Here is a 25747-nt window from a genome sequence, read left to right as displayed (position 1 = left end):
GTTTGGGGTATTATGAAGTCATGCAAACAGTAAGACACTCAGAATCCCAAATCCTTGTCTCATTACTTACTAGCAAAGAGATTTCAGGCAAAATTGCTGGCTCTCCCTGAATTTGGTAATATCACATCTGAATTGTAAACAGTAATACCTACATTATCATAGAATTGATGTGAAGTTTAAAGAAATTAATACATCTAAAGGGATCCTTCCATGATAGGTGATTGATAAATGTCAGTTTTATTTTTCAACAAAACCATTAATGCAATATAAAATGCTGACTTTATGTCAGATGCCAAAGAAACAGAACAAGTGTTCATTTCAGCATATATTTGATCTCCATATATTAAGTATCTTCCGTGTGATTTGAACCATGCTGGGCATAACACAGAATAATAGAGGATCCTAGTTCTAGAAGATTCCATAGCTATGTAGAAGTCAGATATATAAATTTATACAGCCAGTTAGGGGCAAGTCAAAATAGGCATATGCACGTGGAATTCCAGGAGCCCTGGAGAAGACGCTGTGGGCTTAGCCCATGAGGGGTCATCGAGTGGTTAATCAGGCACTCAATTAGGCATCCTACTGACCACTAAACCCTGCTCCACAGCCTCCCAGGGAATCCATCCAAGCTCCCAGCCAATCCATTGCCTTCCCTGTCCATATCCTAGGTAACCAACAGACAGCCGCGGAAACGGAGCATACACAGTGGAAGGAAACCAGAACAAATAACCTCTGGCATTTCCACTCATTTCAGGACAGTACATCTGAATTGTTCATAAACAGAGAACAGAACTGTTGGAAGGAACGTTGGTAGATTGGAGGGTCCGGCTTGAGGGGCTGGGGCGAGGGCTCATACAATGGGGACACTTGAGCCCCAGAGAGGCGGTCAGTAGCAGAGTCCCCCTGGGCATCAGAAGGCAGTCTCTGGCAGGCTCTGCCTTGGGTCAGGGGACAAAGAGGATTTGAAAACTGAAAAAGAGAATTGCTGGGGTGGTAGTGCACAGAAAGAGGCGATGTCCAAATAACTTGTCCCTCCCATTTTCTATTGGCACTATAAATACCATTCTAAAATGTTACCGTAACTTAATGAGTCTCTTTTAGGAAGCATTTGGTAGTGAGTCATCTCAAAACTATGTATGAAGCTAAAAACCCTGCTCTGATTTTTTGCAACTCCTCAACTGGCTTTTACTGGGTCTGGTTTAAAATCCCATTTCTGTGACCAGGAAGGACCTGTGCAATGTACAGACAAGGTCACCTTTGCTGCCGTGGGATCACAAACAGCCTTCACTCCTGTCTGGCCAGGGGGCTTCCAGGGGAAGAAGGGAGAGAGTCAGAGACCGCTTTTTAGTAAGACTTGAGACAGGGGCTCATTTTAACGAATAAAAGGTTTTCAGAATGAGATCCTTCTCAGATGACAGGCAATAGACAGAAGGGTACTAGACCGATGGCCCAACACAAGAGACTTCTAAAGATTGGTCCCAATCCCCAAACATCCTGGATCCACTTTCCTCTCATGTCCATTGCTACAGCACTGGCCAAGCCGCCATTTTGGCCAACTGCCTAGGTAATCTCCACACGCTTTCCTTTCAGACCTCATCCTCTCCACCTTGTGGCTCCTCAGAAAGTCAACAAAAAAATCAAGGGCCTGCACTAGACAGTAATCCTAGCAGAACTGCTACATCACCTTACAAAGTGAGGGCCTTGCGCATTACATCAAATCCTTACCACACACAGCAAAATAGACCGTGTTCATTAGCTCTAGGTTTTTGGTGCTGTTTAGTGATTCTGCCTTTTGAATTAGAATTATTTGTCAATACAACAATAATATATGTTTACTACATGAACATTTTAAGGTAAAACAACAACAACAACAACATAGAGATAAGAACTCTTATCCAACTCCTTGAACATAAGAATGATAAGCATTTGGGTACATTTTTCTGCTGAATTGCACAGGGATTAACAGTATAGGCTTGAAGACAGTGGCTTGCTTTAATATTAGCTCCTCCATTGGACACCTAGGTGACTTTGGCCAATCTATTTGACTGCTCATCATCCCACGTTCCTCACCTGAAAAATGGAGACTACAACAGAAGCAATCATAGGAACATTGTAAAGACTAATCCTCAGAAATGGGGTGCTGCAGCCAAAAGAGAGAGAGCAGAAAGGGGCTCAGTACTTGAGAGTAGAGGAGAAAGAGGAGAAATTCTGTCTGGAAACCTGGGCAAACTCCTGTGACTGATTATAAAATTGAGCTCTGAGCTCGTTGGCAGACAGAATAAGAATAGATTATTGAGGCATCATATTCTCTCATCATCTCATTAAAGAAAGCTTCCCATTATATCAGGAAAGATTTGTATTCTATTAGCAGTTGACTCTAAGAGGAATTATTGTATGGTCTTTTACATGTGGGACCAAAGAGAACATAGTAGGGATTATATTTTAAATATTTACCAAAACACAGATGTTTCTGGCAATCATCTTATATCTTCTCTTCATGCTCTCCAAGTACGTAATTACTTGTTTTTAAAATTGAATAATATCTATAAAAACAAACTTAAATCAGCCCCCTAAATATCAGATTATCCTTGACTTTGCAGCCTTTCATTGTTTTATCATAAATCTCTATACAGTCTTTCATTTTACTGCTGTATATATTTCCTACTTACAGGTTTTTTTTTTTTTAAGGTTTGTTTTGTTTTGTTTTGTTTTGTTTGACAGAGAACACAAGCAGGCAGAGAGGCAGGCAGAGAGAGAGAAGAAGGGAAGCAGGCTTCCTGCTGAGCAGAGAGCCCAATGTGGGGCTCCATCCTAGGACCCTGAGACCATGACCTGAGCTGAAGGCAGAAGCTTTAACCCACTGAGCCACCCAGGCGCCCCTCTACTTACAGGTTCTTGATAGAAAGGTTAATGAACAACATTCAACTGAGTGAGATTTAAAGACCTTTTTGACTTTGTATAGTGATTCACCAATCAGGCAGCACCCAATGGGCCACCAGACAGAATCAAGCTCCAAAGAGTTGTACAGCTCCAGAGGGTTTTATAGAGCAAAGTGAGCAGGAACAAGGAAGCTATTCTGGGAAAAAAGCAAACAGGTTCTTACTGTAAAACTACTTCTCTTATATGAAGCAAAGAGCCCTGTCAGGTAACTTCTGCAGGCAAGCACTCATTGGTTGACCTAAGTTTCCTTTTCTGGGAAAGCCAAGCATACAATGATGGGTAAGCTTGGGTTTGCTGATATGGGACTTAGCATGAGGGATTCCATCTTGGGCTCATTCTGGTTCCTTTAACAGAGATCATGCATGAAATTTGCTCCCCTTGAGAAGAGAACATGAGTTTTAAAATAGGGTGAATATAGTATGTTGATTATGGCATCAAAACCAATATCTTTTTATAAAACTTTTTAAAAAAGAATTGAAAACAAGATTTTACTGAACTCATTAAATTTGCTTAAGAATAGTTGAAAACTTTTATTAAGCTCTCTATGTACCCCAAACTGACAACAACTAAAAATATCTCTTCTGTGTCTTTTCTGTAGGGTCATTGTATTAAGTCCCCCAAGTCTCTGTACATAACACTTTCCTTCCAGAATTACCAAGCCCTGAATACTTGAAAACATTAATGCTGCATTTTTAAATGACATCTCACATTTAGATTTTCTATTAATCCAAATGGCTCTATTAATGTGTCTCTGTAATTAAAGCTGTGTAGATACCGAGAGGATAAAAACAGCCCAGTGATCAGAACCAGGCCCCTAGAATGACAGAAAGTTCCAAAACCATCCATGGAACAGGCTTCCTTTTTGAACAGCTGGTTTATGTTGCAAAGATCACAGAAAGCTCAAGATAGCCTTTTCTTTGTGTATGAGACTTGTGAGTAAGAGTTAACAAGATCCATAGTTAGGAAATGACATCACAACTTTCCAAGGGGGGGGGGTGTGGATTTACTTTGTAATTTGTGCACTGAATGGTGTTTCTGATAGTGATTGTCTAGTCATGGGGGTGGGAACAGGGAGGTCCTTTTCATGCCACCTGCAGCGCACTTCCATGGTGTGAAGGCTGTTTGGGGGCTCACTATGAAGGTACAGGAGATGACTTAAAGTTCTAAACTCCTCAGCTCTTCAAGAACAGTCCTAGAGCTTTGGAGGTTCAACTTCCAGAGGCCATGTCCAATATCAGCCACATCACATAGCACCCAGCACACCCAGCCTGGGGAGGGGGTATGGACTGAGGTAGGAGAAATGGTGACCCAGTAAAAGAGCCCAGTGTATAGTTGAGGAAGAAATTTCTGCTCTAAGGCTCCGTGCATGGCTCCAATTGGTTCCCTTTATTGGTAAAGTTTTTCTTTGTGGGTTTTCTTTCTGGTCTATTGAGGACTTGACCAATAGCCCATGGAATGTGTCAGCTCTAATTGCCTGTGTGGATTGGCACAAGTGATGCCTCAAAATTGGAATGTTGTCACATATAACATAGTCCTGCAGAGGAAGCAATGTGGCCTGGAAAATGTTTTATCCAAACATTCCTTAAAAGCAATTGTGTTCTGCCATAGTAAGGGGCGGACAACCTTTACCAGCTGAGCGACTTGCCAGGAGGCCTGCGTCTCCACACACGTCAAGACACTTTTACCTCCCCGGGCCCCTAAAAAAGCAGACTTCCTCTTCCCTCTCAGAATATCAGACAATGGCCAATTGCATTGGGGGGCGCTCTAGTACGGTCGTCACCAAGGCCAGCTTTCTAAAAGCGGGTAAATTGGAGAGCAGCAAAGAAAAAAAGATGAGGCACCTATGCACCTGGGCTGGGCTTTGGGGTGAGCCTCCTAAATGACCAGCAGCTTACACAAGCCTGGCCTGATGGGCAGGTAAGAGCTGGCAAAGTCAGGCAAAGCTCGCTGGAACAAGTTCGAAGGAAGCATGGAAACTGTCTTCATGGGGAAACTGGCCACTAAGAGAGATGCCGTGAATTCAGGCTATAATGTGATTAGGGAGATGAAGAAACAACAGCTACATCGAGGGAGCATCTGTGAGGTGCCAGGCACAGTGAGTTGGCATTTTTGCCAATATAATCTGAGGACTCTGAAGTCCAAGCCCTCACATTCTCTCACAGAGTCTGTTTTCTTTAGAAATAAACGGTGGTAATCTGGTTCCTGTGAACCAATTAAGTGGTAAATATCAGGCCACGCAGAAAAATTAGTGCTTTGCTTATTCACTCTGTTTCCCTCTGCACCTGGCAGACAGGTGCTGGGCGAGAAAAACAGATGCTTGAACCCAATACTACCACATAGGCAGGAAAACATTCACTTCCCATGTCATAAGCCCAGATACTATTCCTCTTGCCTCAGAAATATACCTCATTAAGGCACCTAGGCAGATACCAAAGCATTGTTGACAATAAAGAACATAGCAAAATAGCTTTCTTTATCTAAAACCAGTCTATTGGTTGACTGACTGAAGTTTTTGAAAAATTAGCAAAATTGAGTTGCTCTTTTGTCACAAGAGAGTGAGTTGAATGGAGACTAGTAGCAAAGCCAGAACTCTACATCCGTTGGAAAGATATGATCAAGAGCTCCCACCAGGGAAGGACTCTCTACAAGAGAAACTTTCCAGAAAGTTCCCATAGAAAAAACTCAGACCCACAGGAAATGTCTAGTTGAGTTGATGGATCGCAGACCACCCCACTTGCCAAACTCCCATTTCAACCTCTTGCAGCCACCATCATGTGAAGAAACAATTCTCCTTTTCGTCTTGGGATACATCTTTTTTGGGAAATGACAAACTGTGGTCTTCTAAACATTTCGTGTTTGATATTTGACATTTTCCCAAGAGACCCAACCCTACCCTCACGGTGCAATGGAATGGAGATAAAGATTGCTTCTTTTTTTAGAGAAGGACAATGCTGCTTTGGGAGGGCTAGAGAGATAAGCAACCATCTCCCAGCAGAGAGTGGGGTCGAAACAATCAAGATCCCCAGAGAAGTGAGTGTGAGTCTGTTACCTCCTGATATTATTGATACTTAATCTTCAAACTGATAGTCTTTCAAATATTTATAGTGTCTGGAAACTGTATGTCCCTGAAATGGTTCTGGTTTTATGAACACTTTTTCATAAATGGAATCGCCTGTGCCAGATGGTCAGTGACAAAAGCTGACATTAGATGTTGCATTGAATTTACCTGGAAGATTTTTTTTTTTAGCTCTAAAATCCCCTTCTCTTTCCCCAAAGTGATCTGAGTTAGTAGGTCAGGGGTGCACTTAGGAACCTTTAATTTTAAAAACTCTGGGTGCTTCTGTTGTGTACCCTGGCTTGGGACCAATGGGGGCAGATGGAATGCCTGTGCAGAAGGGAGTGTGAGACTTTTACTTATCCCACAATTGTAGATTTTTCAATCTGTCTTACAAAGAAGACTGAATAGCAGAGTTTGGTCTAGTTGGTCCAAATCTTTCTCTATTTTCAGCAGAAATATCCAGCCATGATCAGATCATTGAAACCCATTATGTATATATAGTTTATTATCCTTTGAATGTTCTCAGGAATAAGTAGTCTTTTTCTTTATACTTCTGAGTTAAATAGCTATAGGTTGAGTTGTGTTCCCTCAAAAAAAGATCTGTGGGAATCCTAATTCCAAGTATCTCCAAATATGACCTTATTGGGAGATGAGGTCTTAACAGAACTAATTAAAATGAGGTCATTAGGGTGGGTCCTAACCCAATATGACTGGGGTCTTTGTTAAAAGGGGATATTTGGACACAGAGATAGATGTTCTAGAGGAAAGATGATGTGAAGAGACACGGGAAAAAGATGGCCGTCCATAAACCAAGGAGAGAGGCCTGCTTAGAATAGATACTTCCCTTACACCCCTCAGAATGAACCACCCCTGCCAACATAAATTAATGTTGTTAACATAATAAATTTATGTTGTTAAGTCACCCAGTTTGTGGTGCTTTCTTACAGAAGCCTTGGGAAAAGAACACATAAACATCAGTCAATATTTGGTGGCCCAGCCTCCATCTACCTTCTTAATAAATGTAATATTTATCCGGTGTAATTAATGTTTTCCTAGTATAGGGAGTCTTGCTGGAAGGGTAACTCCCTTTTGCTACGCTACCATAGTAGCCAAGGGAACCAGATTTTTCTTCTAAATTCCCAGGTTCTAGCAAAGGAATTGGCCTATGACCTAAGTTCAGCCCATCGGTTGTCTTCTGGGACTTTCCATCTTGAAGGAGGAAAGCACAGATGGAGAGAGCCTGAGGAAGCTCTGTAGCACCTCCACTAGCTATTCCTGCAAACAGAATGTTGGTTTCTCCTTCCTGCTTCCCGTCCTTCCAGAGCTTCCTTGGTCCCTGCTAATCCCCTAGTCTGATCTCCCTGAATCCTGTTTTGTTGTCCTTGTTGTTGTTTTTAGAGATGGGCAGAGGGAGAGGGAGAGAGAGATTCTGAAGCCAGGCTCCATGCCCAGTGAGGAGCCCAACCCCAGGCTCGATCTCACAATTCTGAGATCACGACCTGAGTTGAAATCAAGAGTCAGACACTTCTAACTGAGCTAACTAGGTGCCCCCTGAGTCCTGTTTTTGGAGCATCAGATGAGATTATCACTAGTCAGTCTTTTTTTGACCCTACAAAACAGCCAGTTTCATATGGCTCAGCCTAATAATTTTGCCAGAGTCATTTTCTGTTGTTTGTTGCTAAGAACCTCAATGCACTTCTAATGCTTCTCACACATTCATCATTATAGCCCACTAATATAATTTCCAGGTGCCTGTCTTCCCAATACCACTATATTCCCAACACCTGTAGAGTGCTTATCACATCATAGGTGCTCCATAAATATTTAATGATTTGATCACTTTTGACTTTCAGCTTGTGTCTCTTTCAGGAGACTCTGAGAACCTTGTGGCCAGAGATTATGAATTTACCATCTCTGAATCTCCAGCAATTTATACATTTCCCGGTGATATAAGATGTTGTTGAATGACTGAACTCACTAAAAAAAATACTTTTTCAATAAGAAAGGATCCATGCAAATCATCTTTTTTTTTTTTTTAACTTATAGGCCCTCTTAGTTTTATCAATAACTTAAAAGTCCTGTAGCTAACTTCTTAATTTCAAAGGCAGAAATAGTAATTATTACTGTTACCATTGTTATATAACCAATCAACTTAAATGATGGCTTAAAATGGCAATAATCATTTTTATTACCTTCCATGGTTATGAGTATTGATGAGCTCAGCTGAGCAATATTTGCCTGAGATTCTTTGTACAGAAAAAGTCAGTGACAGTGACTGGAACAATCTGAAGCCTTCTTCACTCACCTGTGTGACAGTTGATGTTGACCATCAGCTAGGATCTCAGCTGAGGCTATTGGCTGGAACACTTAAAAATGGTCTGTGCATGTGGTTTGGATTTCTTTACAGCATGATAACCAGTTTCCAAGAAGAAGTTTCTGAAGAGAACCAGATAAAAGCTATGTTACCTTTTATGATCAACCCTTGGATATCATGAAGTATCACCTTCATTACAGTCCCAAGTCCAGCCAGATCCAATGAGACAAGACCTGTATTCCACAAGGAATGGGAAGAGTATCTATTTCATGATGTAAAATGTGCATGTGGGATGAGATATATGGTGGCAGCCATTTTGAAAAAATATAATCCACCAGAGTGTGCCCTCTGACTACAGTGATTCACATCCCTCCCAAAATGCCACATACACTCAACCTCCTCCCTCAAAACTTCCATGTCTCATGCCATAAGTTTGAAGTCTAGGATTTTGTCATTTAAATCAGATACAAATATGGTTGAAACTCAGGTGAAAATTCTTAAGTACAACATCCTAAGTACTGTTTCTCTTGATCTGAAGGCCTATAAACTCAGTGGCCAACATAATACAGGAAGAATATGGTTCCCCCTCCCACCACAAAGGAAATAAAAGTTTCACAACTATAGGAAAGAGATTGGAGCCAACTTGATTAGGGTGTAGAAGATGAGAAGAGGACCATGATCCTGTTCTTTGGTCAAGTTTAAGGAATATCCGCGTCCACACTTTCCCAGACAGTAAGCCTCATGGGGCAAACATGGGACCTGAACTGCAGAAAAACAATGACTGAAGGAGATGTTTGAAAGGATTACCTAAAGCAGCATCAGTGAGTTCTATGAACTCAGCATGAGTCAAGAAAAACAGGCAAGAACATCCAATATCTCTGAAAAAGACACAGAAATGGGAGAGTCAACCAACCACCAGAGACAGGAGATTGGGATGTGGACAATATAAAGCATATCTTCTTAACAGCAAGAAGGTCACAGTGGGTCCCCTGGCCTCAGGAGCACATAAAGCAAACATAGAGGGTAGGGTGGGCCTGAGCCAGTTTGCCCTGAGATCCAATCCTCACTGTTCCCCGACTCTGTTCTCTGACATGGGGAAGCTAATTCTTACAGGTTGCATTACCCTGACTTCCATCTCACCTGGCTTCCCACTGAGTGTAACCAGAGGAGATGCTGACAGGACACAGGGCAAGGGGAAGAAAGAATCTAGGGGGCTTCTATCCTATTTTGCTTCAGACAACATTTCCAGCAAAGACTGTGGCACTTCAAAGCTCCAGCTCCCAACAGAGGGGCCACTCCAACGCAGCCCCTGAATTCATAACACTGCATCCTCGCTTGTCCCTCTGGGTAGTATTAGCTTTCTGCTGTTGCTAGCCTTTGGGTTGCCTTAAAGTCTCCTATGTGTTTCCTCATCTCTTCCATCCCCCAGTAACCAGTTCTGCAGACCAAATTCCTATTTCAAACACAAGTGTTTTTTTATTTTCCTGTTTTGACCTCCTCTGATATAGAAGGCCATGTCCACGATGGGTTATGACATACTCCAGGGATCAGCGAAAAGAGAACCGCAGACCAAATATGTACCTCCGATAGACCCCATAAGCCTCCACCAGGACCCGCATGCTACTGAGCACAGAGAAAAAGGAGGAGTGGGCCAAGCAAATCCAATGCTCAGTAATTAGCCAAAAGAAACAGCTTTTAAACTGTAGCAACGTAGTTTTCTTCACTTGGCAGGCTTAATTGTTCCACTACTTGAACAAAACAAGAGGCTTATAAGTTAAGTGAATTCAGTCAGAGAAACAGAAAATTCCTTCCTTCACATCTGAACACATAGTCTTAAAACAAACATCTACCATGTCAAAGATTTTAGATTTGCCTTCTATGCAATGGCAATGCTCTGTTAGGTTTCTTTCAGGGGCTGACATATTTGATCATTGCTTGAGAAAGATCCTCTTGCTGAATTGGGAAGCATGTTTCAGAGGGAACAAGATAAGAGACAGTGAGACATGTTTGTCTTTTTATGACAGCATAAATTGCGGGTCCAGATGTGGTCTTCCTTAAGGACCTGAGCAATTTGATCATTTGGGATCTATACCCCTCAATAAATGCTCCTGTTAATAAAGATGACAACCCAATTCCCTTTCTTCCATGGTCAAGGACAGAGCCCAAAACAAATTTCTTTAAAATTTGAGGGAAATGCTAGAAATACGAATGCAGAAAATAAGTCTTTAAACCTTGCTTTCCCACTGACTGTAGACTTTAGAGCACATGGGGAATGATATCACATCCCAAACGCAGTCATCCCTGGATCCTTTATGATAGACACAAATAAATGCAGAATTCACCTGAAGAGACCCTCTGGTTGAAGTAAATTTTGGAAATATTCTCATTTTTGCTACTGTGCAACTAGAGGGTCATTTTAGAAACTCACCACAGTTATTTACACTATTTAATCATTCTTCACGGCCTTATGAAACCCTTGATAACTGACCAATGTTGAGGAAGTTTTAGTCGAGATCAGAGTTTCTCAATTATAGCAATACTGACAATCTTTGGCTAACTACTTCTTTATTGAGGGAGGCCATCCCGCCCACTGTAGGATGTTTAGTTGCATCCTTGGTCTTTACCCACCAGAATCAAGTTGGACTTCCTGAATTGTAACAACCAAAAGTGTCTCCAGATCTTGTCAAATGTCTCAGGAACAAGGGGGCAAAAGTGTCCCTGGCTCAGAGTCCCTGGAACTGGGATTAGATGGAACAAGTTACCCATGGGGGCTATCAATCAAGACACACACACTTGTAAGTCATAGTGATGGTTCTGGAGATGTTGGCATGGCAGGCAACAAAGCTATGATAATGGTAATTTGGTGCATTCCAAGCTATGAGCTCTTGGGGTGCTGTACTAGTTACTGTTGACTTTTAAGAGTTCTAGGTGATGGAATGAATTTCAGAAGCCCTGTTTGCTGGTCCTTCATCTTCAGAGATAACATTGTTCCAGTCTTCCTTCATTATGAAAAGCTGCTTATCAATTTTCTTGTGTAAATTTGCAAAGTTGGGTTATCTCCCAGGAGAGCTAATTTTCCAGCCTTATCTCTGGTTGGCAATTGAAAGGCTTTGCCCATTGACAGGCTCTGATGGAGAAAGCATTTTGGGAAGTAGTAGCTCTTCCTTCTCCTATACCTACCAAATGATCCTGGGAAGTGGATGATGATTCTGCCTCCTTCAGAGATGGAAACCATGTCTCCGTGTTGGCAACAAGGAAGGTACAGTGTGAGCTCACATTCTAGCATCTTCTTTCAGGTTTTCACTGGAGTGAAATCCCTGCTCAAACAGAATATGATCAGAGCAGAGTTTATTGATTTGGCCTGTGTTGTTCACTTTTGTGAACTTAAAACCTGAAACAAAATCTGATACATAGGATAAACTCAGTAATTACTTGTCAAGAGAATGATGCTTCCTGCTCGCTGGTACCAATCATAGAAAAACACATGAGGGCTACCTACAAATCAGGAAAAAAAAAATCACAAAGTACTTTATAGATCACCTAATCCAATGCTTCTGTTTTATTAAAGAAGGACATACTGAGAATGCTGATTTCTTGGGGTCCTAGACAGTGCCTCAGCAGCAGAGTTGGGACTCTGCACCTATCCCAGGCCTTTCCTCAAATTAACAAACATTCATTAAATTTCCATGAGTTAAATTGTGCTGGAACACAATATAAATAAGGACTGGGCAAACATAGGAAACACAGGATTGGGATGGCTAACTGTTCTGAGAGAGACCCCTGGGGGGAGGGAGGATGTGACCATTCCCCAAACCCAGGGCAGCAGGACAGAGACAGAGAACAAAGGTCCCCTTCTTCTAGTCACATCATTTATGCAAGCAGCATGTTGGCTTTTAAAAGACTCCTAGTGAAAGACAAGAGCACCGAGGGAGTCCTCCTTTGACTCTTCTGCTTCAAGTTAAGCCCAGCAGACCAATTTGTTCCGTATTTTTTCAGTACCTTTGTTCAGCTGCTTTGATATCACACACAGACAGCAAACTCTTGGACTACATGCGAGCCGCACATGAAGCTGGAGCTCCGTGGCCCTCCCTTTTCCATGTTCCCTCCTTCCTTTTCCTTCCATTGCGCCCTGAAGTGATCCCTGATATCACTACTCCAGATCCCTGATCAAGAGTAAATAAACTAAAATCGATTCTAGTACCTCTGGGTTGCAATTGGTTCTGGTGCTACGATGTTGAAACACACACACACACTTTGGGAAAGATCATACGGGAATAATTCTTCATTGTTGACCACCAGAGGCTGTACCAAGTGGGCAGTATTCGGGGGGATTGCCCGACCTCCCCAGGGCTCCAGTGTGCCTCCCACAGCAGCTCTTATCTACTTCACCTCTGTAGGAATCTGAACGTGGCAAGTGGTTTCTTGGACCACCAGGACATGAGCGAGGGGAAGATGTACACACATGCTGATGTGACATTCGAAACATCACAAAATGAACCACCAGCGCTTGATTTAAAGTTCTCAGTTTTCTGTACTGTTTAATTTCATTTTGTTTCAAATGAAGAAATTAGTGTTACGCCCATATTTGAGGACAAGCCAAACTGCATGACTTCACATTGCCTTTAGAGTCGTATTGGATTACATAACTTCTTAGCTTGTTTGCTCCCAACATCCTGAGATTTGGAATTTTCTATATGATTCAGAATGGAGATTTGGGCCTGAGGAGAGGGCTTCCATCTCTGGGGCTGGCCAGACCTTTATGATGTCACCTGAGTAACACATCTGTGTTCTTTCAGTTGGGTTGGCATCTATAAGAGAGAAAATCCTACTTTGGGGGAAAAGCCTGAGAGATTATATTGGGCTTTTTCCTTTACCACTAACTTCTTGCCTTGCTCTTTAATTATGTCTGTTCTCTCAGGCTGACTGATTTCCCTAGTTTTGATCACACAGTACAGAGTCTCCCTCTGTACATTCTGTTCCTTTCACTGGGTCTCTGCCCAGTTACAGGAACACACTCATCTCTTCTTCAAACAGCCATTACTTGCTTGAAATAAAAAAAAAAAAAAACAACTCAAAGTATTTCAGGGAAATAAAGACACCATCAGGAAAAAAATCTAAAGCAATTCTTTCATTGAAAGAAGGCCATTGGAAAGCATTTTTTAAATCATTTTGTGAAATAATTTCAATAAGTTACTCATATCTATCAATACAATGATCAAATATGTATCTTAACAATTTCTCCAATCTCATAGGATCTAGTTTGATGTTTCAAAAGAGGTATAAAACTAACCTTTCCTTTATTGTCTCTCACTTGGAATACTAGTGAAACCAGAGTCTTATTTCCCTTTCTTCAGCATGTAAAATGCAGTTGCAGAGACAAGGGGAGGACATAGAACAGAGCAACTGATTTAAACTGATTTAAAACTGATTTTTAGCAGATTAGCCACAAAGAGATGAAATCCAGTTATAGCTAGAATCACAAGGTAACAGCCTTTGATAGAAACAAAAGCATGTGTTAGCTTCAAGCCCAGAAGTAGGTTTGCAGGGAAGCTCTTAAAATTTACGATGCCCTGGCTTTTCCCACTGTTATGGGCCCTTTCTAAGACTCTGAATCTAATTTTGTATTTGTAAGTTTTAAAAAGATAGATAGATAGATAGATAGATAGATAGATAGATGATAGATAATTTCAAAACACAACTCCTCCCTTCTGTAAATTTCTGGAACCCAAAGCCTGGAAGCAGCTATCTAAGGCCTCCAGCCCTGGAAACTCAGCAAAACCTACATACAGATAGAAAAGCAATGTCAGTTACCTGGGTGGTTCAGTTGATTAAGTGACTGCCTTCAGCTCAGGTCATGACCCTGAGTCCCAGGATCAAGTCCTACATCGGGCTCCCAGCTCCACAGAGAGTCTGCTTCTCCCTCTGACCTTCTCCTCGCTCTTGTTCTCTCTCGCTGTCTCTCTCAAATAAATAAATAAAATATTTAAAAAAGAAAAAAGAAAGAAAAGCAATGTATTCTCCAGCCCAGTAACTCAAATGAGCACAACAAGTGTTTTGTTTCCTCCCTAAATACAACAGAAAAAGTTGTCACAGGTGTATCAGTGAAGATTCTTATGGACTGAAAACATTTAATAAGATAGTCCAATGACTCTAGGAGTGGGTGGTACTGCCCCACACAGTGGCTTTGCTGGTACGTAGCAATTAATTTTGTCAAGAGTTTTGTCAGTGGGGTTTGGATAATACTTGCATTTTCCTTACTATATTAGTCAACCAGTGCCAGCTGTTAGGTTGAACCCTAAGGAATTGTCAACATACAAGAAATCATGAGCTACAAAACCAGTTTCAGAGGGTTTGGCCTAATATTGTTCAATGGTATGTTAATTATAAAAACAAAAGCTGGTCAGTAGCTGTTGGGGGTAGTTTAGATTTTCTTTCTAAAGAGAGCAGCTTCCAAATTCTACATTAGAGCTGTCGAATAAGAAATAGAACTTCCAGTTTCTGGTTCTGCGTATAAAGAACTGGAAGTGGCCACTTCATCTTAACAACTAGTACTGTCAACTGAGCAGACTGAAAAATCAGAAAGTCTTTTTGGAATCTTAGGAGAGGAGAAAACTGCAGCTTCCAGAACTGGAGAAAAAGACAGGCAAACACAGGCCATCACAGCTTCCAAGATCAGAGTCTCACAAGCCAGAACCAATGCAGGAAGCATTGCAGGGCTAGAAAAACTGGAAGCATCATTGATGAATGGCAGAAGGCTCAGTGCCAACAGCTCTGAAAGTTAAGGAATTCTAGGGGGACCCAGTTACAGGGGAGGCCCCACAATACTGTTAAGATTTACCTCCAGGAGCTCTACCACATTCCCAGAGTAGATATTGGAGAACAATTTCATAGTACACCCATCAGGCAGAGGGGGCAAAGAGCCATTCTGAAATATACCTAAGCACTCTGTTCTTAGCATGGCCCCCTCTCAGGGGAAACTAATTAACCGAAGGCTAACTAGCCAGAGTATCAGAGCCTAACTGACCTAGAGAAGGGAAGGAAATACCAACTCCAACCCACTCTAGCCATGCTGTGCTACCTAATGGTGGTGGAGAAGAAAAACTGAGAAACTCTTATGAAGTTCAGAGTCCAGGGGCAGAGGCATACTGAGACCGAGACCTCTCCAAGAGACTGTAGTACAGAATGCTTCCCCTACCACCTCAACACCAAGCCAGTAAGGCCTATTTACAGCAGTTTCTTTCACCCTGTATGTCATGTCTAGCTATCAAGAAAAAAATTACAAGGCATACTAAAAGGCAAAAACACAATTTGAAGAGACACAGCAAGCATCAGAATCAGACCTGGCAGGGATATTGAAATGACTAGATAGGGAATTTAAAACAATTTTGATTAACATGCTAAGGGCTCTAAAGGATAAAGTAGACAGCACGCAAGAACAGATAGACAGGCAATGTAAGCAGAGAGATGGAAATCCTAAGAAAAAAACAAAAAGAAATGCTAGAGAAATGGAATGTGAGCCACGTGGATAATTTTAACTTTATGATAATAGTACTAAAAAAGTAAAAGAAACAGGTGAAATTAATTTTAATAATGTACTTTATTTAATCCCATATATCCAAAATAGTATTATTCAGACATGTTATCAAGATCAAAACTTAATGAGACATTTTACATTCTTATTTTGGTACTGTCTTTGAAATCTGATGTGTATTTTACACTTTGTTATATCTCAGTTCAGATTAGACATATTTCAACTGCTTGAAAGCCACATATGCCTAGCAGCTAGTGTACTTACTGGACAATGAAATTCTAGACCCTTCCCTTACAAACTGAGGGATCGTGGACACATGATTTAACCAAACTGTGTCTAATCACTTCCCTGCAAAATGGAGCTGTTAAAAAAAAAAACAACTATATCATAAGGTAATATGTGAGGTTCACTAGGTTAACAGAGAACAGGAGCTGGCAGGTGCTCAGCAAAACACAGTTCTATCATCATCTTAGGAAGTAGATCATTCAGTTGGCCACTTTGTCTCTTTAACAGAATTAGAGTATTCTCAGAAATAACTCATGGCTTGATCCATTTATGAGAAGTAGAGTCTGTAGCATTTACACACTCACTCTCAAGACAGGGAAATATGGCCCCAGGTTACAGTCTGAATATAAACAGTTCGTTACAATAGAATTACCAAGAGTCCAAAACAGAACAAGTTGAGAAATATATTAAGACAGCAGTTTACTGATTATCCACTCTCGTCCAAACGTCAAGGGAAATACTTGTCATACGTAGATTCACTGGACCACAGGAACACAAAAACTAACCTGCAAAGCCCTGTAAATCAGGTAGTCTAGTCCTCATTTACAAAATAAAGAAACAGGTCTCAGAGTGGCTGACAAACTTGCCAAAGCTAATGTGAGGTGACTCTCTTCGTTCCCCAGCTACCCTCCTTTTCTTACTCATCACAGGAAGGCAGTGAGGGCTTGGATGATGGGCCCCACACTGGCCCCTCTGCAGAGAAGCAGGAAATAACTGTGTTCAAGTGAAACACTTCCTTTAACTGTGAGTTGAAGATAGAAGATGAAACACAGACGATCGTAGAAAAGGGACCATTTTTTTTTATTATTACACCTAAACTTGCATTGAGGGTCTGTTCCCATGTGAGGTTTCGATGGTGGGCACAAACTGGTTTTTGCATTGGAGAAAGCAAGACAACCAGATTGAACCACGACTACTTTTTTATTAGTTCCATTTCTTATGAGATTGGCAACTCACAGGTGAAGCCTGGCCTTGAAGGGAAAAGACCAAAGCTCTTTGCGGGAATAGGGGTTTTTCGGGGCAGCGGACCAGGGAGAGAGAGAGGAGTAGCTGCTCCGAACACCAATCCCAGAGGCACGTGGCTCTCATTCTATCCGGCTGGCTCAGCAGCTACCCAAGTTATGGGGCTACAGGGGATACTGTCTAGACCAGTTCTTTTGGCCCTGCGGTTGGCAGAACATAGAACCAGAAAGCCAAGGCATGGTTCAAACAACTCTCTGCATTTTTTCTGGTAGACAGTCAAGCTGGATGGAAACCGAATCTCAAACAATTACCAAATGGCAATAAACAACAGAATAAAAAGACTGCACAGGGCTTTCTCTGATCCTTGGTCGACACATCCTAGCTCATGAGCTATAAAACATGACATTTCTGGAGAGAATATCCTTGAAAATAAAAGCCCAACCTTAAAGATGTAGGACTTTTCCAGCTCGAGATGATTCTCAGGGCGGTATAAAGGTGTTCTCTAGTCTCAGTGATAATCCCGTGAGAGGAAAAACACATCAACATCCAATTGAAATAATTTATTTACCACTAGAGCACCACAAAACAGACATACATCATGTTTAAAATACAGCGTAATCGGTCATCAAAGTACAAAACAGCTATTCTTATATTCCATTTTTTTAAACCATGCCGACCATGAAATTGTACTGCTGCTGAACCCGCCCTCCCGCCCCCCGCCCATAGACTAACATCTTCCGATTCCCGCCCGCCTCCCTCCCTGCCCACCACAATATTTACTTATGGGAGATAAAGACCTTACAGAACCTCCAAACTAAAAAAAAAAGGATTCAAGAGATCTTAAAATAGAGCATTTAAAATATTATCAGTGCATTCATGAGGAAAGACAAAATAATACAAAACAAAACGTCATTCTGAGAGGAAAACACCTGCAGAAATAAAAGTGATTTACATAGAATTAATAGAAAACGGAAGGAAAAAAATCAACACACTCGTTTCTGAGGTCAGGTCACACCCAACACCAGGGTCCTCTACTATCATGGTGTCCCTTCTCTTGCCTTTCCAGTTTGCAAGTCTGTGAATCCAATTCGTCATCTCATTAATGGCCAGAAAACGGCAGACAAGAAGTCCACTGGATCGCACACACAACTTCAGTTGGATTCACACCTCGCCAGGCAACCCTTTCGGGAACCCTGCATATACTCCATTGTTTTACTTATTAATTTTTCTTCTCGAGCTAAGGAAGAGACAACTGGTAAACTGACCTACCAACCTTGACGGAACGCTACCTTCTCTGCAACACTATGGCAAATCATCCAATTCTATCCTCAGATCTAGATAACTCTCATTCAGAGGGATAAACAGAATTTTTTGATCGTGGGCATATTTGGCTTGTACCTCTAATGGCCATCAAAGAACATCTATGAAGACCTTAACTTTAGTGAAATCAACTAAGTGACTCGTGCTAAATGGGGCTTTTTTCCTCCCTTAAAAAAAAAAAAAAAAATCAACAAAAATGTCAGTCTTTCCATTTCCCCCCGAACACTAAAAACCTGACTAAAGGAAAAGATGTCTCCTATGAACTGTCTGATCTCAAGAACCATAGAATTCTGTGAACATACTGATTAAACCAAGTTGCAGAAAGCCGTCTCCACTCAGCCACGAAGATTCTGAGTTTCAGTCAGATCCTGACTGAAATGAAAATACTTCAGCTCAGTGATCTATGTGTATATCTATCATATTCCCGAATTTTCCTAGCACAGAAGATGGTTAACATTGGAATTGATTAGTAATGATGCTTAGGAGATGAAGGAAGACTTTTGAACTTGAATCGATCCTTTTTATAAAAGGAAAACGGAAGGACAAGTGGACTCAGATAGCTTATGTCATAATATTGGACAATACACAAAGCGCATGGGGAGAAATACTATAAAACACATAATTGTAGTGCAAGTCAAACTGCAGGGCCTTTCCTCCAAAGTCCTGGCCGGCTAAAGGAAACACACAGGTCTGAGTGATCATTAAAAAGAGCCCCAGTGTAAGTCCAATCTAAATCATAGTTGACATTATTCCAGAACATTAAAAATATGGTAAAAATTTACACATTACATGTAAAGTAGTTAACGTTCTGATTTAATAGTTTACAGAAGAGATCTGCAGATGTGTTTCCAATTACACTGGCTTCTCTACCCATCTATTGTAAGAATGTAGGTACGGTTACATATATGGAAATGAAGAAAAACCTATAGCATAGCCATACAGCAATACTTGAAGGTCTGAAATTGGACCGGTACGTATCAAAACATTTCAACATGTCACTGGTTTACTGAACTGACAAAGAGCCATTTACAATTAAAAGGAAAGAAAAAAAATCTTAGAGACTTATTCTGACTGAAATTTTCCTTTATTAACAGGCTTTTCAGTTTTGAACCTTACAAGAAGCTTCCTTAGGCAGTTGGTACATAGCATGTGTTTTCAGGGTCTTTATCTTAATGCAGACTTGCTTGGTCACAGAATAACTCGCCTGCGTTTTCATCCCGTTAATATGACCTCTTTTTTTTCTGGCTCATTTGAGTTCAAGTTCCTTAAGCCATCCATGAGTTCCTGGCAAAGTATTTGGTCTCCACTTTATACACCTGTTTTATTTTCCAAGGGCAATGAAACGTTCATTATGTAGTAACACACAATAAATAACTCACTGTTAACTCGAACGGTAACGGGAAGGGTGCCTATCGCATAGCAATACAGAAAAATCAAGTGAGGCATGTGATAGGAATGGTACGTACAGCAACTCCACTTAATGGGATTTTCCTGTTTGTTTGTTTGTTTTTCCTTTCACATAATTAACACTAACAAATTCTTCCAGTGTTTATTTTTTTCTTAAAAAAAAAAAAAGGTTTCGCTTCTTGTCTCTCTCACTTACAGAGTAGGTGAAATGTAGAATAAAGCCTTCAATTTGTTTCATTTTGTTTTGTTTCAGATGCCAGTTTTAACAAACAGAACACAGACTTCCAAAGTGTTTGAACTAGTACCGTTTTTTTTTTTTTTTCAAAATTTTTTTTAACACTGTCGAAGCAAGGCTCTCAGGTTTTCTTGTTATAAACATTGTCTTTGTTCTTGTCGTCACCCTCCTGCTTATCTTCATCACCATGGGATGATCATCTTGCCATTTTCCAAGAATCTTAGCTGCACTTGCAAGACTTTACGATCATATTAGAGAGTTGTTCAATCTTGGGTGTCTTACCGATGTAGTAGAGAATGGTGAGCGGTTCTAAATCCTGGGACACACAGCAAGGAGAAGCAGATGCTTCTGGATTTATGGTATTATATAGGCTGAGAACCTGAAAGAACATAGGAGAGGAAAGAGAACATAGGAAAAGACCAATAAAAAAAAAAGGAAGGGGAGTGACTTTAAAAAGAACAATTCCATAGTGCTATAGCGTGACCTTATCAGTCACGGAACTCAGGAGACAATTTAAATGTACTGGTTTACAATTTCCTTCTCTTAAACCCCCAATTATGGTCAACTTGGTATGTGTTCCTAGTAATCACTGAATTCATCATTTTCCTACAGAATCCTTTCCTCATGCGCCGTAAACAAATAATTTTGTAAAAGCTCAGATTGTACAAAATCGCCCATTCAACAAATTTTACAGTTTCCCCAATAATTCTTGACTTTGATCACTGCCTCGCTGTATACCCACTTGCCAGATGGTCGAAAAATTTGGTGCTCTTAGTATTTTCTTTGGTGTCTACCCTTCCTTGTAACCAAGTGTCTATTTCTAATTCCCACCTAGGTTAGAGCTCCCTTTGGCTCAGAGACTCTATGGACTTTGTTTTGACCTCATAGCCGGAGTAAGCAGAATGAGACTGCTGGGCTCCGTGAAGAAGCAAATGCAGGGAGAAGTAGAAGAATCACAGGCTGGATGAAAACTCCCATCAGTGCTTTAATCTACCCTTACGTATAGAAAAAAACACCTGTCTGCCTGTGAAACCTCTCTGTGCTGTGTCTTGGCAGGCCAATTTAATGTCACCTACAATTTTGTTTTAAAGAAAAAAAGATATAAGTTTTTTCATTTAATATTGCTTCATAACGCAATCAAGAATTAACCAGTTAAGAGTTACTTAAGAATGACACCAGGGCGCCTGGGTGGCTCCGTGTGTTAAGCGTCTGCCTTTGGCTCAGGTCATGGTCTCAGGGTCCTGGGATCGAGCCCCGCATCAGCTCCCAGGGAGTCTGCTTTTCCCTCTGCCCCACCCCCTTGCTCACACTCTCTCGCACATGTTCTCTCTCTCTCAAAAATAAATAAATAAAAATCTTAAAAAAAAAAAAAAAGAATGACATGAAAAGCAAGCTCTATTTTTAAATTATTCACTTTCTTTCATTTTGCTTAAAACAACAATAGTAATAATAATCAGCCCTCCATTAGATTCCATGTGGTAAATGGGCATGTCTAAGTGGGAGGGCTTTAGCCAGTCCCACAGTGGAATGAAAAGAAAGTTCTAGAGTTAGTCCCATACCCTTAACTCGGTTTCATACCCACAGGGGATGGGCCTTTAACCCATGGAAGTACGTAGGTTCCCCAGTGATGATAAAGAGACGTTTCCAAGGATGCCATTAATGTGTTAGTCAACAGCAAGTGACCTTTTCCTCGAGATTCACTGCGATTTTTTCAGCCTAAGACAGAAGATCTGTTCAGTGCGGCAACACTGACTACTTTATTAAGCTACCTCTGGCTTCTTGGGTAACTGTCCAAACCACATATTTGTGACCATGACAGTTATTCTTCCTCTCCCGTTGAAAAACAAGCATGGTCTCAGCCTTCACACACTCCCTCTGTGTATCAGGGAGGGGAATTATATTTCTACTTGGCACTGGGGCCTTGCCCACATTCTAGCTACTGTTGCTACAGCCCAGTTGAAACAGCCTGGCCAGAGAGCTCAGACAAAGGGACAGGCATGAGCAAGCTTTCCTCACATGGCCAAGCACGTGGTCAGCCTGGAGTGCCAAAACCTACAGGGGGTTGAGAAAACAGCTGAAGGAAGGAGTGTCCTATTTGTCAATTGAAAGCCCAGCATATGTAGGCATTTATAAATAAATAGACTTCATGTTCTACTAGCACGTGATTTTTCATATGAATTAAAGAGGAATTTTATAACACAGATTGTCTAAAATCATCAATAACCCCCAAACTCTTGAATTGAGTCGAGTGCCTTATGTGATCCTCTTGGCAACAGGTCCATTTTCCTACCCTGCAGTGAAGGCAATTTTTCTAATGCTTCTTTAATAAGGAGATTTACAGAGGCATAACCCCTATGTGTAGCCACATTTCAGGAATAAGACTCAGTAAGGTAGAGCAAACCGAGGCCTGGTTATAAAACAAGGAAGTCTGCATTCCAAGTTTTGGTTTGTCATCAACTGTTAGATCCTTGATCTACACAATCTAGACCCCAATTTCTGTAAGTAAAGTGAAATGTTCAGATGAGATAATTTATGAAGACCTTCCCTTCTCTGAAATCCTACATTATGAGGTACGAGGAAAAAGCATTAGGACAAGCATCATTATTCCATAGAAAAAGTCTTTGCTGATCTGGGCTACTCATCCATGGCCTCCCGTCAAGGACTGGCCCTCTGAATTAGCCTTCTAACCTCACTGAAGTGATCTGACAAAATATTTAGATTCTTGTGTACTTTGGGTATATTCAAAAAGACTTGGAGATCCTAATTTTCCCATAGCTTTCTCTAATTTCATCAATTTTCTCTTTATATCTACTCTCAAGTCTGGCTTTGTTATTTTAAAAGATCATCTTTAGCATAAACATTCCTTTTTACTGATGAGAAATTGAGGGATTGAGGTTTAGAGAAGTCAAATGACTTTTTAATGTCGTGCACGAGTGAGTCACTATTCCAAAGCATCAAATGAGGTCCTCAAAGTTCTTTCCAATGCGACAGTCCTTGATACAGATGATGAGAGCTCCTTGTTTTAGATAGGGACTTGGGTCCTTTCACATCCAAGCTATGCATGACCCCAAGTGATAAATGGATTCCAAAAGATTTTTTTATAGCTACCAGTCACTTGTAATATAAAATAAAGAAAAAAATGAACAAAACTGTCTCCTAGATGCTTATCATTGAATTGGGAAGGCAAAACCCACACTTGAAACTGAGCAGTGTCACTTCTGACTTCACCTACCCCCTACATTCTTCCTGGCCATTCAAGAGGATCGTTCCAGTACCCATTCATGTGTGATGAACAGGCACCAGGCTAAACAGAATTCACTGGACATATTACCTGTAGGTACACATTAGCGACCCAACAATAGAAGAAATGGAGCCAAATACTTACCCTACTGTGCTGAGTGTCTGAACTCCATAAATATGGGCACGCTCCAGCACAGAAGTTGGCATTGTACCCTTTAGGTTCATGTATCCATTTCCATCCAAGATCCCTCTTGAAATCAATGTAAAGTGGACGCAGGCAGCAATTATCCTGTACATTTCTGTTAGAAGAAAGAGCAGTGGAGATTTTACAGCTGACTCCCCCCCACACACACCCAATTCCAAGCCAGACAAATGACTCCTTCACTCATGCAAACAGCATCCAATGAGCAAGTACCATGGGCTAGGTCCGAATGGTTTTATAGGAATCTCAAACGACTTTCACGATGGAATGTCATGGTGACCTGATGGACTACTTCCCCTTACGAATTCTAAACCTCAAGTCCCTTGGTTGGCTGTGACCTTGAAAGTCAAACCTTTCCCTTGAATGACTAGATAGAAGCAGAGAGGTGGCTGAAGAGACCAATCCCCCTTTTCCAACCAACACTGAGCAGTTTTGCCTGGTCAGCCTCAAAGGTCCTTTCAAATATAAAAGTACAACAACTATTTGCAAAGAACCACCTAAGGCATTTTCCTTTGAGAATGAATCCATAATTTCATCTCATGCCCCTAGACCAGGGAATGAGCCAGAAATCAAGACACATGGAGCCTCGCTGAGGGTAACCACTGACTCTGGCGACCAAAAAAAGCCATTTTACTCATGAACTCTCTGAGCATCTATCAGTGAGGACCCCTTACTGCCCCATAACTCTCAAAATAAAGAACCTTCCTCTCAGGAGGCTTGATAAGAAACCATAGGAGAACACTCACAACCTCCCCTCTATGAACTCTTACAGGAGTAGTTAATAAATCTGTGTTGCCTTCACTTCTCTCAGATTCAGTAGCTAATGACACAGTAGCATTCTTCTATTTCTCTCATCTCTGTGAAAAAGGGTATGGCCATGGGCGCTCTACCGTGGGCAGTGAGGGTACGGAGGACTTCATAGAGACAGTAAGTCTTTCCAATTAAGGATCAGCCATCATACCCCTCAAGTAACCTTATATTGGCTCTGGGGAGCAGGGAGCTCATTTTCTTCTTCAGCCCCAAAGTGCTTCAGGGGGATCTAGGAAAAACTTCAGGGGACTAAGTTTTTGACTTCACCCTTGGTTTCTTGCAATGGGGCCATGGAAGACTACACAGAAAACAGTTTGGAGCCTCTGGGAAGAAGGCTGTTAGGAGGTAGGGTGGCTATCCTGTCCTATACCTGGCCTTAAGCCATGAGTGGAGTTTAGCTCAATTTGTAAGAAAAGACAAAGGCAGTGTGAGAGTCGACAGATGTGATTACTTTGTTTTATTTTGATTTCCTTTACCTAAAACAATATGCTGCATCCAAAGCACGCTTCTTCCGCCGGTTGGACTGTTGTGACTCAAGTCTGTAGGAGGGCAACAACATTAGCAGGAGGTGTGGGGTCTTCCCACTGTTTTTTTTCCTAGTGGACTTTATAGTTTTCTGATCACCACTGGTATATGTGGAGGCGCCATCAATACCTTGAAAAAATGCATTTGGGTGACAAACATTTAGCTTTACCTTCATCAAATATAATCAGCCATTCTTTCTTTCCTTTGCATCTTGTCACAAGCAGCCATGATGACCTCACAATGGCATCACCGGCTGGCTACCATCATTCCCCACGGAAATCGATACGGCACGAGGAGACAATCACAGGCGACAATGGACACTTCTCACTGAGACTCGTGGCAGGAGACAGTTCAGTGTCCAAGGCAGGGCTTGTTGGTTATGAAGGTCACTACAGAAGAAGACTTTGACCATAGTCCAAGGGCGACCTAGCTAGTTTATTTGAACTGAACCCTCAGTTCAGGCCGTGTCCAGCCCCTCAGCGACTGAAGGGCACGGCAAAAGAACACGGCTTGTCCCCCGCCAGTTCACTCTCTTCCTCAGGCTACTAAACTCAAAAGACTTTCCTCATGAACACAACCCGAGACTCACAAGAAATTGCAGTGAATTAAGTTCAAGTGAAACAGAAGTCACCCTTACCTAATGCTATTTGGGGAAGCTGTGAAGAAAGGGCTTTTTCATTTATTTTATGGCGTCTTCAACACTTTCCTGATTCCATCTGAGATTCAGAAACTCGAGCTCCCCAAAGCATGCTCAAGAGACTGCCAGTTTAAGCATTTAATCTCCACACTCCAGAGAATCATGGCTACGTTAGAGACTAAAATAAATCTCTCGACCTCCTGGAGTAGTTTTCCATGAGCGAGGGCCACTGGAGCCTTCTGCAAGTGGACGGGGGGTCCCGGGTGGTGGTAGCTGGGGC

The 25747-nt window shown here is 41.5% G+C and overlaps 1 protein-coding gene across 3 annotated transcripts in view; it reads right to left on the bottom strand.

Moving 5' to 3' along the window:
• Positions 1-17636: 17636 nt before the first annotated feature.
• TGFB2 (transforming growth factor beta 2) overlaps positions 17637-25747 on the bottom strand; it is a 79570-nt gene continuing 71459 nt past the window's right edge. For 2 of the 3 annotated variants that reach the window (XM_059146753.1, XM_059146754.1), the window contains 3 exons: positions 24782-24959; positions 23439-23592; positions 17637-20432 (listed from right to left, as the gene is read on the bottom strand). In XM_059146753.1, the coding sequence (XP_059002736.1) occupies positions 20274-20432; positions 23439-23592; positions 24782-24959 (491 nt within the window). In that variant the 3' untranslated portion in view covers positions 17637-20273. The remainder of the gene's footprint in view (positions 20433-23438; positions 23593-24781; positions 24960-25747) is intronic. The other variant, XM_059146755.1, reaches the window with a different exon arrangement.

Source organism: Mustela lutreola, chromosome 14 (genome assembly GCF_030435805.1).
Source record: "Mustela lutreola isolate mMusLut2 chromosome 14, mMusLut2.pri, whole genome shotgun sequence".
NCBI classification, from domain to species: domain Eukaryota; kingdom Metazoa; phylum Chordata; class Mammalia; order Carnivora; family Mustelidae; genus Mustela; species Mustela lutreola.
The sequence above is the reverse complement of the archived record's forward strand: the minus strand, read 5'-3'. Positions and strand labels throughout refer to the sequence as shown.